This window comes from Leucoraja erinacea, chromosome 16, assembly GCF_028641065.1.
Source record: "Leucoraja erinacea ecotype New England chromosome 16, Leri_hhj_1, whole genome shotgun sequence".
Taxonomy (NCBI): domain Eukaryota; kingdom Metazoa; phylum Chordata; class Chondrichthyes; order Rajiformes; family Rajidae; genus Leucoraja; species Leucoraja erinaceus.
Genome location: NC_073392.1, coordinates 35,603,952 through 35,616,670, shown reverse-complemented (window position 1 = coordinate 35,616,670; position 12,719 = coordinate 35,603,952). Strand labels below are relative to the sequence as shown.

Genomic DNA, 12,719 nt, shown 5'->3' with positions numbered 1-12,719 from the left:
GGGTTCACCCTCTGGAAGGCCGATCTTACTTCCGCAACAGTCAACGTGGGGAAAAAACGCTCTCAAGTCTGTTGGGTGTCCGTCATCACCCTGTTGGCCTTCTGCTCAAACTGAGCATAAAATGCATGAAGTTCATCAGGGAGGACTGCAATGCTGCCTGACTTCACTTTGCAGCTCTTTATTGTATTCAGGCCTTGCCACAGACAACTGACTGGTGGCACTAACATCTATTTTGAAGTGCTTTGAGAGACTGGTTATGTATCAACTCCTACCTCAGCAAGAACTTTGACCCACTCCAATTTGCCAACTGCCACAATTGATCATTGTATGAATGTGATCTTGCTTGCTCTCCACTGAACCACTTAGACAATAAAAGCACATACGTCAGGCTGTTCTTCATAGACTACAGTTCACCGTTCAACATTATCATCCCCACCAAACTTGTCACCAAGCTCAGGAAACTGGGTCTCTGTACATCCCTTTCAACTGACAACTCAACTTCCTCATCAACAGAATCATCAATCAGTCTGAATTGGCGATATTTCCTCCACTGTTGAGCTCGGCCGTTACTCATGACAGTGTAGCTGGACACAGTTCCAACTCCATCTTGAAATTCATTGACAACACCACCGTTGATGAATTATGGTTAATGATGAGTCAGAGTATAGGAGGGCAACCGGCCATCTGAATGAAAGGTGCCAGAATAATAACATTGTTCCCAACGCCAGTAACACCAAGGAACTGATTGTTGACTTTAGAAAAAGGCTGAGGAACCACAAACCTATCTTCATCAATGGGTAGATGGTGGAGATATTTAACAAATTCAAGTTCCTGGGTGTGCATATCTTTGAAGATCTGGCTTGGACCCAGCATATTAATGCAATCATAATGAAAGCCCATCAAAACCTTTACTTCCTTAGAAGATTGAACTTCTACATGTGAACGGTGGAGAGCATATTACTGGTTGCATCATGGCCTGGTTCGGCAACTCGAATGCCCAGGAACAAAGCAGATTATAAAAATTGGAGAATGCTGTCCATCGTGAACTCAGAAATGTAGTCCATCGTGGGTATTTATCTTCCAACAATTGAAGGGATCTATGTGCATTTTCACAAAGGCAGCCAGCATCATCAAGGGCCCACACCACCCTGGCCATGCTCTCATTTCACTCCTACCATTGGGAAGGTGGTACAGGAGCCCAAAAACTACAACTTCATGGTTCAGGAACAGGTTATTTCCAATAACCATCAGACTATTGAACACTATGAACTCCAAGTAAACTTTGAACTCCCTTGGATGCACTTGGACTTCAGGCTTTGTTTTAATAATTGCACTATAATGTTTTTTTTTAACTTTTTTATAAGTGTTTATTATATTATATATTGAGTACCGTTTAAAAGCCTATTGTGCTGCTGCATACAAGAATTTAATTGCTCAGTTTTGGTACATAAAACATTCGACTTGAGATGGGTGTAAACACTACTGAGTACGACACTATTGAATGTATAGACACTGAGACTATTTCAAGAGTTTTTGCATGGTTTATATTTGAAATTAAAAAAGTCAACTCGATGGGGTTGGTAGGTGGGTAGTTTGTGAGGAAGCATATCTTTCACCATCTCTGCCTCACCTGATGATGCAACTTCAACAAAGGGACTTGAGGTTTTCAGCGCACTCTGTGCGTTATCACTGCACTAGAGGGGTAACTCCTCAACCACTGGTAGAGCAGTTGAAGAAAACTCATGATGAATTGTTGATTGCAGATTCAGCACTCATGCATTGTCACACTCTTATGGTACTACTTAATATGAGACGCAAGGCATCAATATAACTACACCTATCTTCTTCCTAAGCATTGCTCAGGGTTGAGAATGTTTATGCCACAAGATTTACAAATTACATGATCCATGTATCTTGCAAAGTGTATTTGTGGGGAGAAAGCATGGTATAGTATTTACTGCTTAATATGAGAAGTGCCTGCTTGTGCTTAATTCCTCACTGCCTCAAAAGAACAATTTTCCAGTCTGCCCTAAGATGCCCCTTGGCCTTGATCTGACGTTTGTTCTCAAACCCTGCTGGGGTGACATTTCTATCCTCCTTCTCCTCTTCCCAACACTTTCCGGGGCACAGCCACTTCAAAATAACCCTAACAACTTCCATTTCCGAGTTCATAACTCACAAAAGGTGCCAACACAAATAGATAGGGTGGCAAAGAAGGCATATAGTATGCATGCCTTAATTGAGTACAAGAATCAGGAAGTCATGATGCAGCTCTATAGGACTTTGGTTAGGACGCATTTGGAATATTGTGTGCAGTTTTAGTTGCCCCATTACAGGAAAGATGCAGAAGCTAGAGAGAATACAGAGAAGGTTTTACAGAATGCTGCTTGGATTAGAGGGCTTGAGCTACAAACTTGGGCTGTTTTCTATAGATTGTCAGAAGGAGGGAAGACTTGATAGAAGGACATTACATTATGAGAAGCATAGACAGTCAGAACCTTTTTTCCTCAATGTGACAATATACCAAACTAGTGGGCATAGCAGGAAGATGAGAGGGGGAAAGTTTAATAGAGATGTGCGAGATAGATTTTTTTTTTGTACATAGGGGCCTGGAACGCATTGACACGGGTGGAGATGCAGGCAGATAATATAGCTGCGTTTAAGAGGCTTATAAACAAGCACATGGAAAAACAGGGAATAGAGGGATATGGATCATGTGCAGGCAGATGAGATCAGTTCAGCTAGGCATGATGTTCAGCACTAACATTCTGGACCAAATGGTCCGTTCCTGTGCTGTACTGTTCTATGTTAAAAAGTTATTGTGAGAATCTATGTATGCCTGCAGCTCAAAGCTACTCAAGAGCTTCAACCACAGTAAAGAATGGGCAAAAAAATTAAACTGCGTCTTAAGTGCCATGTACACACCATTTGTCTGTATTAGCCTGTGCTTTTTGATAACTGTATTAGATATGTTAGGTTTATCAGTTTGTTGCATAAATCTGGAACCCTCTTCCAGTAAGTCAATTATGGCAATTTGTATTTTGTGGCGACACCTAGTGGTCAGGCCACTTATTGTTAGAACCCTCGTCAGGAGAACTGGGACTATCACGTGACAGGGTTTTGGCAGGAGTTGGTGATAAGAAAATCGTCATTCAACTGGTGTGCCCTATAACAACGGCAGGAACTTTACTCAAGTCTTTACTAAACACCTGTGTGGCCAAAACTGTATTTGTTAATAAAGACATAAAGTCTGAAGAAGGGTTTCGGCCCGAAACATCGCCTATTTCCTTCGCTCCATAGATGCTGCTGCACCTGCTGAGTTTCTCCAGCAATTTTGAGTACCTTTGTTAATAAAGACACTTCTGTTCACAACGTTAGGATCTCTACAGTTTTAGTATTTGTAATATTTTTAAAACATTTCCTCAAGCAGAAAGCATACACAAGAGTCACTAAGCACTAGGATTTAATCATCATCACCACCAATAAGGACACAATTTTGAATGAATCCATTGAATCCCTTAACCTTCCAAGCTCATTTGCCTTCACATCATCTATTACTATAGTGGCTTCACATCTGAAGATCTGGATACTATACTCTAACTAAGGCCCAAGTAGAAATGAATTGAGGTTTCTTTAAATCAGCGGCTCTGTTTACAAAGCCAAGGGTTGCATTTCCAATTTTGACAACTAATTTAAGATATTGCAATGTTCAAAGATGTGCACATCAGCTTCCATGTGTTCCTAACCCTGCTGTATAGTTGACCACATAGTTTCCACCCCTTTTACAAAAAAAATTAAAATAATAAGCATCTTAGCAAATGTTCAACTTAATTTTGTGAATTAAAGGACATTCCAGCATCTTGTCAACACCAAAGATTTCAAATTGCTCAAAGAATGGTTCTGAATTAACATGACCAGCAGACATTGCCAGACTGCTAATACTTCTGACCGTTACAATTTATATATTAACCTCACTGTGGCTGCAGTGGATGACATATCATTTGGGATTACCTTTCAGTCATTCAGTAATAATTAGAATGGTCAATGGAATCAGGGAAATAGAAAGTGGAATTTTGTACAAAACTGCCATGGCACACCAATAGCAGAGATGGCTTTACAACTACCAGCTAAAACAAGTGCTCTGCATTCTGAGTGAACAGCAGTAGCATATGTGGTCAGCCACCCTAACAGTTTTCCACCACCAGTCGACAAATGCTCAGACAGCATGGATGTAAAAGCCCAACTAACTTTTTGTCACTATAGAAAGCGAGAGGTTTCATATCAGCAGATGGTAAACATTTGACATCTGTATCCCTTCTCAGACACATCATTCAGGAAGCCCAATGAGAGAAGTGATCCAAGGAATCGAGGGGTGGGGGTGCAAGGAAAGGGTTAGGATGTAACATGTTGAGTTGTGATTCCTTGGATCAAAGTCAAAGTCAAATTCAATTTTATTCGTCATACACCCGAAGGTGCAGTGAAATGAATTTGCCAGCAGCAATACACTTAAAAAGAACACACAATACACAATAAAATTTAACACAAACATCCACCACAGCATTCTTCACTGTGGTGGAAGGCAACAAAGTTCAGCCAGTCCTCCTCCTTTGTTCACCCGTGGTCGGGGCCATAACCCCTCCGTGTTCGCCGCTACGGACAGGCCCGATGTACAGGCCCTCTCGTCGGGATGATCCAAACTCCACATCAGGACGGACAAACACACTCCGTGGCTTGGAGGTCCCGACTCGGCACTTTCCTATCGGAGACCGCGGCTTCAGGATGTTATAGGCCGCAGGCCGACGGTCGGAGCTCTTCTCCGGCGATCCCCGGCGAGGGATCCCAGGCTCGGATGGTAAGTCCACGCCACGCCCGCGGCTAGAAGCTCCGCAGACCGCGGCTTCAGGATGTCATAGACCGCAGGCCGGTGGTTGGGAGAGCTCTTCTCTGGCGATCCCCGGCGAGGGGTCCCAGGCTGCGGATGGTAAGGCCACGCACGCGGCTAGAAGCTCCGCAGACCACAGCCCCACGATGGCAACGTCTCCAGGCCAGCGATCGGAGCACTCCTCTCTGGCGACCCCCGGCAAGGGTTCGCCCACTCCACGATGGAAAGTCCACGCTGCGCCCACTGCCGATGCTCCGGGCCCGACTCCGGGAAAGGCCGCTCCAATCCATGGTGTTAGGTCACCGCGAGGGAGGCAACTTGGAAAAAGGCGCCTCTCCGTCGAGGAGGCGACCGAAAGCGGTTCCCCCCTTTCCCCTCCCCACCACCCCCCACACAAGACACACCAAGAGACACCCAAACTAACATTAGGCACACAAAAAAACCCCAAAAAAGCCGAAATAACGAACACGCTGCTGGCAGGGCAGCCGACTCGCAGCACCCCCACCGACCTACAAAAGGATAGCATGGGAAATAAAGGGTCGGAATGGGAGCATTCAGTAGTAATCTTGAGTGAAAATCATGCAGCAGTGTTTGTAATTGCATTCTGCAAACAGATGTGTTTTGATGTATCTTGCTATGAATTGATGTATTTTGCTTTGAATTGTTAACTGTGAAATGTGGCTGATAAGGAAAGGGTACAACTCAGTCTGGGGAGCACTCAGTGGTTGGGACTTTGGCCTCAGACTGGGTTTTGACCAGTGCCAAGAGAAAACTACGAGCCGCACTGCCAACGGAGCCTCCTGCCACCGACTGAGGTTCCACCAGGCATTCAGTAGAGACGCTTTGTCCACAATAAAGCTTGCATCAAATAATACCTTGTTTGTGTGGCCTCACAAGATACATTTAATTGTCATTTGGACCCCTTGAGGTCCAAACGAAATGCCTCACATTCCAAAACTAAATAGTCACATTCATAGATCTACAATGCATTACACATATTAGAACCATTCAATATATGGAGAATTTTTTTATCAGACCTAGACCGTAGAATTTGATATATATCCTTTACAGTGAGCAAGACAATGCTAATATCGTTGTTCAAAACTAAGTTGCTCTTATGCAATAGTCAAAAATGGCAACAAGAAAACAAATTGAATAGGGGATAGAAAACGACATAGAATGTAAAAGAAACACAAAGAAAAATAGGTGCCCATTAAGAACAAGTCTTTAAGCATTTTGAAACTATGAAACATTCTGCCTAAGGTAAAATAATAAATTAAAACATTTGTTAACACTACAAATCTTAAAACCATGAACAAGAAATTATTTTTTCACTCAAATTCAAATATTTTAAATTATTTTCACAGAAAGTATATTCACCCACCTAACAGTGCAGCAAAGATAACAAAGCGACTAGGATTCAAATCCAGTTGCTTGGCAACTTCATGCATCAGGTATTGGCTGGTTGTGAGGCTTTTGCCATTCCGGCTCAGTTTAAGGGCATGTGCACTGAAATAGTACTGGATGTTACACAATGCATAATCCGAGTCATAAGCAAGCAGACCGTGGAAACCATTCTCCCTGCAGAAGGCGATCACTTCTTGATGATGATCTTCAATGCTCTGTGCAACCTGCAAAACAACCAGACATTTTATCCAAATATCATCTGGAGTTGATGTGAAATCTAAAGAAATTACTTTTCAGGAAGTCATTTGAAGTTGGCTTTTGTTGGGCTATACAGGACGAACACAGATTTTCCAGCACCCTCGGTTCCAGAGCCTTTTGGATTTTCAGTTTTTCTGGATCAACAGATGTCACGTGATAATGAAATGACAATAAGCCCCAGGCCCATTAATGATACTCGGTATCTCTCAAGCACCTGGGAGTGTTAGAAATTTAAATAAAACAACTATAAATGTAAACTGAATGTGAATGAAATGACCTGCTGACCCATCCCCAGCTCCCGCCGTCTCTCCGGTCGTCTAGAGCCGCGGCATCCGACCGCACTCCCGATTCGCAAGGTGCACCAGTGAACCCTTCTTCACCCACCGCACTGTTTGTTGCGCCTCACATTGTAGCCCCTGGGGACAACGAGTCGCCACCAATGACAGAACACGCTTGGTCACCGAGGGGACCCCACCCCCACTCCTGGTGCTCTTTCATGCTATGGTGGTGACTTTGTCTGCTTCCTGCTTGACCGCTGCCGCCTGCTTCTCCTGTCATTCTGTCCAGTCGGCTTAATGTTTTAATTAACCATCATCTGCAGATCCTTGTTTCACGATGACAGCAGATGATGGTTAATAGACAAAAGGACACAAAGTGCTGGAGTAATTCAGGGTGTCAGAATCTCTGGAGAACATGGATATGTGACATCAGGACCATTCCTTTGATTGATTCAGTCTGCTGAGTTACTCCAGGACTTTGTGTGGTTTGACTTTAAAACAAGACACCGATGTCGCTGGTCTGCACCTACAAGCACTTCTTCACCGGCTCACATGGCTGTTATTGCGGCTCACATTGTAGCCCCCGACAGGACACGCATTCTAAAGGCCATTGTCAATGACAAGGACATGCTCGGTCCCCATGGGGCTCCGTCCCCTCCCCTACTGTCGCATCGAAGGTGGAGTATGTCAGATACTCCGGGGGAGCAGGAGGAGATGGTGGGGGGAGGTGAGGTCGATGAGGTGGGATGGGGTGGGAAATGGGAGTGAGGCCAATTAGACAGAGTGACGGGAGAAGCAAGGGGCGGCAGTCGAGCAGGGAGCGGATAAAGCCACCGACGACAGCAAGAAACAGCAGCAGGTGAGAGGAGAAGGAGCCCCACAGTGAGCGAGCGCATTGTCACTGGCGGCAGCCTAAAGAAAGCACTGTCCCCAGGGGCTATGACATGAGAGAAGAAGCTGCTGGTGCACCTTCCGAGTCGGGAGTGGGGTTGGAAGCTGGGGCTTTAAACGGCCGGGGAGAACTGCCAGAGATGGGCCAGCAGGTCCGTCCGCCATAACTAAACATTTTTATAAGGGGGTCCTTAAAATGAGCATTCCCGACTAACAATGTCATCTGTGACTGTTCAGGAAATTTCAACTGAGCTCGCGTAATTTTGTCTGGATTATAGGGGTGGGCGGACCATCAGTTGTCGGGAAATCTGTGTTCAATCTGTACTATACTAAAAATAATATTATAAAAGTATCTCATTAACCGTAATTTCCCTTGATTCTGTACACAGAACCTAAATTTAACTTCAGCTTTTGTAATATTCAACGGGGTCGTTGAAGAGTAAATAAACATTCATTATTAATATGTAATATTAAAACATCAATCAAATACTCAGCACTCTGTAGAAAATATATGGTTAAGCTGGAGAGGGTGCAGAAAAGATTCACAACAATGTTGCCTGGATTAGAGGGTTTGCGTTATAATGAGACACTGAAAAGGCTGAAACCACTTTCCCTGGATGCTAAGGGGTGACTTTATGGAGGCTTATAAAACCATGAGGGCATAGAAATGGATTGTCAGTCTTCTTCCCAGGGTACGTGAATCTGGAGGGACATAGGTTTAAAGGTGCGAGATGAAAGTTTGAAAGGGGACTTGAGAAGCAAGTTTTTCACATACAGGATGGAGAGTACATAGAACAAGCTGCCAGAGGAAATGGTACGGGGGTGTGGGACAATTACAACATCTACAAAAATATTTAAATAAGTACATGGATACAAAAGATTTCGAGGGAAAGGGAAAAATGCAGGCAAATACGACTAAGGTAGCAACCTAGTTGCAATGGGTGCTTCGGGCCAAAAGGCCAGTTTCTGTAATGTAGAAGCTCATGATTCTGCAATTTTTCTCAATTTAGGGACACCTAGCCATTAATTCCTCTGTCCAATTCACCAGGGTCATTGGGGTTTAGAATATTCCTATTCAAAACGGAAATAAATTACATCTTTGTTCATTATCACACAATTGTTAATACAAACATTCATTTGTTTTTGGGTTGGGATCAGCACATTCAGAAAAATTGTCCTGATCTGCAGCAAACCAAATTCTAAACTTATCTTATGGGGGGGGGGGTCAGAGGGAAAAACAAAAGGTGTTCTTGAAGAGTGCACATAAATGCATTAAAAATATTTCTCCCTACAAATAAATCAAAGACTTCAACTTACATCATAGAATCTAAAATCATCCTTCATATTCAGCATTCATATTCATATCCATATTCATAAGTATGGCACAATGTATGCGCTAAACAAGATGGTAAGATCTCTTATCTACATAATCCATATCTGCACATAATCCATATCCCTCCGTTCCCTGAGCATCCATATGCCTAACCAAAAGTACTATTGTATCTGCTTCAACCATTACCTCAAGTAGCACCTTCTAAACATTCTGAAATTATTTGCAATCAATAATGTACTCTTGGAATATGTTTACTGTTCAGAGATGGAACACAATCCCAAAAGAGTAATGTGGTAATGAGAGCATTGTGTATTCTAATGAAGAAAAAGACATAAGAAATAGCAGATGCAGGAATCTTAAGTAAAACACAAAGTGCTGGAGGAACTTGGCAACTCAGGCAGTATCTGCGGAGGGAATGTACATTTTATATCGGGATCCTTCTTCAGACTGGACAGGCAACTTTTCGAGTCATGATGTTCATGTATTTTAATGATCATCCACTTTTGACCAAGCACCATCCTTTCCTAACTATAATGTTTTCCAATTGTGATGAACGATCATAATTCTCAAGGATAACTATCACTAGTTTTAATTATTAACAACAATTCATGGAAACAAGAATACCTTGATTTATCCCAAAATAGTGGCATTGGAGAGCTCCAACAGTGAAGCATTAGCAGGATGCACTGCAATGCCAATTTAATCTTTTGCTCAAGTTCCACAATCCTCTGAATCAAAAGGCAGGAGCCATACTCAACAATAATACATCCACCGCTTAGAAGAACTGACGTTGCATTAAAGATCATTGTGGCTATAGTTGACAGAGACATAAATGTTTATGGAGTTAAATTAATTTAAACACTTTACTCAGGGCTCAATTTATTCATGTTTTTGTTTGTTGTCGAACAATTGTAGATGACGGTTCCACTATCCCCTTTTGTTTCTATCCTTATCTACCCTACCCTGGCATACTTTGCGAACCCATATCACTCAAAACCCTTCATAGCCATATATCTGTCCATACTATCTTGAAAAATACATAAAACATTTATGGGAGAGTTATTTATGCACAAAGTTGAATTTCTGTAATTCAGGTCTTCTCTAGCCCAGGGAGCCCCTGCCGCTAATCTAATTTTCTCCTTCCCAATATATGGTTACCCACCTTTTAAACCTTCACAAATGACTTCTCACAAAGACTCAGAAAAGGTTTAAATCTATGTTCAATAACTCCATTTTTGATTGTACTGTGCCAACTGGAGTCAAAATTCACCGTTAGTATTAGCTCGAGATATCTAGAATCATCTATAGTCTTCATCAGTATGTATGACTAGCAGTCTATGACCTGAAAATAGAACTAAAAAGATGGTGTGCGAGAACTCACAAAATTGCAAAATAGAACATTAAATAGAAAATTAAAATCAATTTCTGCTCAGAAAAATTGCCAAATATTCCTCTTGCCACTTTTGCATCTCCTTATATTCAATTTGCACAAACCATCATTACCGGTCCTAAAATAGCCAATAATTAAGCTGCAAAATGTTTCATTTTGAAAGCAATGATGTGAATAAGTGGAGCATTTTAAGTATTCCAGGGGTATGTTGGTTTTATTAGCAATAATATTTAGAATGCAATTATTGGACTGGCAACCCACAAATCTGGATTAATAATCCAGAAGTCAGTGTTCAAATCCCACCATGGCAATTGTAGAATTTAAAATTTGTTAAGAATTTTGAATTAAAAAAAAGATTGGCAGGCTAGCACTTTATTCCTTAGAGCACAGGAGACGGAAGAGTGATCTTATGGATTTGTATAACATCAAGACGGGAGTAGCAAGTGTACACAAAGTCTTTCCCCAACCCCCAGGTAAGGGAATCAAGAACTAGAGAGGATAGGTTTATGGTGAGAGGAGAAAAATGTAAATGGAAATATAGGGGCAATTTTTTCACACAGAGGATGGTGAGTATGTGGAATGAACTGCCTGAACATGGATAGGCAAAATTGAGAGGGATATGGACTACTTATCACCTCTACCTATTGTGACAATCTCCACCCTTCTCTCCACACCTGACTCATCTGTCAATCAACCCCTCCATAGCTGGATACACCCATCACATGCCAGCTCTTGTCCTACCCCTTCCTCTCATTTCTTTCAACCAGCTATTTCCCCTCGACTCGAATCTTGGAGAAAGGTGCCGGCCCATAAATATCATATGTCCAAAGATAGACAAAAACCTGGAGTAACTCAGAGGGACAGACAGCATCTCTGGAGATAAGGAATGATTGACGTTTTGGGTCGAGACCCTTCTTTAGACAGTTACTCTAGCATTTTGTGTCCATCTTCAGTGTAATCCAGCCCCTGCAGTTCTTTCCTACACATATCATATGTCCAATTCCCTCCACAGATGCTGCTTGACCAGCTGAATTCCTCCAACAGTGTTTTAATGAAATTAAGTTCACACTTCGAAATTCTAAAATCAAAGTTAAATGCGCCAGTTAACTATCTTTCTTTCAAAATGTGTTTTTGCAGAATACCTTAGCCATCTCTGCCTTTACTCCTTTATAATTGTCTTTGTTTGATTATGTAAGTTAAACCTGAGATTCACTCATGGATGATCATTCTTCCTCAGAGAAACCCTTATGCTGAGAGCATTTTGTAATCACCTAAGTCCATGAATGCAGTCAAAATAGTTTGTTCAGATGACAGTGGTCTAAAAAGAAAAACGACCCAAATACGCACTAAGAACTTCCCCTCAAGTTTAGTTTAGTTTAGAGATACAGTGTGGAAACAGGCCCTTCGACCCACCGAGTCCGCGCCGACCAGCAATCCCTGCACATTAACACTATCCTACACTAGGGACAATTTTTAACATTTATACCAAGCCAATTAACCTACAAATGTGTAAGTCTTTAGAGTGTGGGAGGAAACCGAAAACAGGGACAACGTACAAACTCCATACAGTCAGCACCCATAGTCAGGATCGAACCCGGGTCTCTGGTGCTGTAAGGCAGCAAGTGTATGGGATAGAACTAGTGTGTGGGCAATTGTTGGTCAGTGCCCACACTGTGCGCTGAAGGGCCGGTTTCCACGCAGTATCTAAATTAAACTGAACTGGGCAAGTGGGCGGAGGAATGGTTGATGGAGGTTAACACAAATAAGTGCAAAGAGTTTAATTTTTGGAAGTCAAACCAGGGTGGGATCTTCACATTTAAAACAAATATTTTTTTATTAAATTGATTATTTACAATAATATTTGTAAATAATTGCATAAGTACAAAATAAAACAAAACAAAATCCACCACCATAATAAAAGTCAAACAAGTATACTGAATAAACACCCATACAATGATATCACCATCATTATTGAAGATGACTTTCACCCCACGTGGAGAGGACCTTCACATTGAATGGCAGGACACTGAAGAGTGTTGTACAACAGAGGGATCTAGGAGTAGTTTCCCGAAAATGATGTCACAGGAGGATAGGGTGGTCAAGGCGGTCGAGAAGGTTTTTGGTCCATTTCCCATCATCAGTCAGGGTATTGAGTACAGTAACTCCCCGACTTACTCAAGGGTTGCGCTCCGTAAACCCCTTGGCAAGAGTGATTTTACGCAGTTTGGAATCATCTTAAAACTAGGCAGAAACAAAGTACTGCCGATGTTGGTTAATACA

General features: G+C 42.2%; 1 protein-coding gene across 2 annotated transcripts in view; it reads right to left on the bottom strand.

The window, feature by feature from the left end:
- The window catches only part of LOC129704808 (constitutive coactivator of PPAR-gamma-like protein 1 homolog), a 130,461-nt gene that overhangs the window by 98,265 nt on the left and 19,477 nt on the right, over positions 1-12,719 (bottom strand). For both annotated transcript variants that reach the window (XM_055648166.1, XM_055648167.1), the window contains exon 2: positions 6,267-6,513. In XM_055648166.1, coding sequence (XP_055504141.1) covers positions 6,267-6,513 — 247 coding nt within the window. The remainder of the gene's footprint in view (positions 1-6,266; positions 6,514-12,719) is intronic.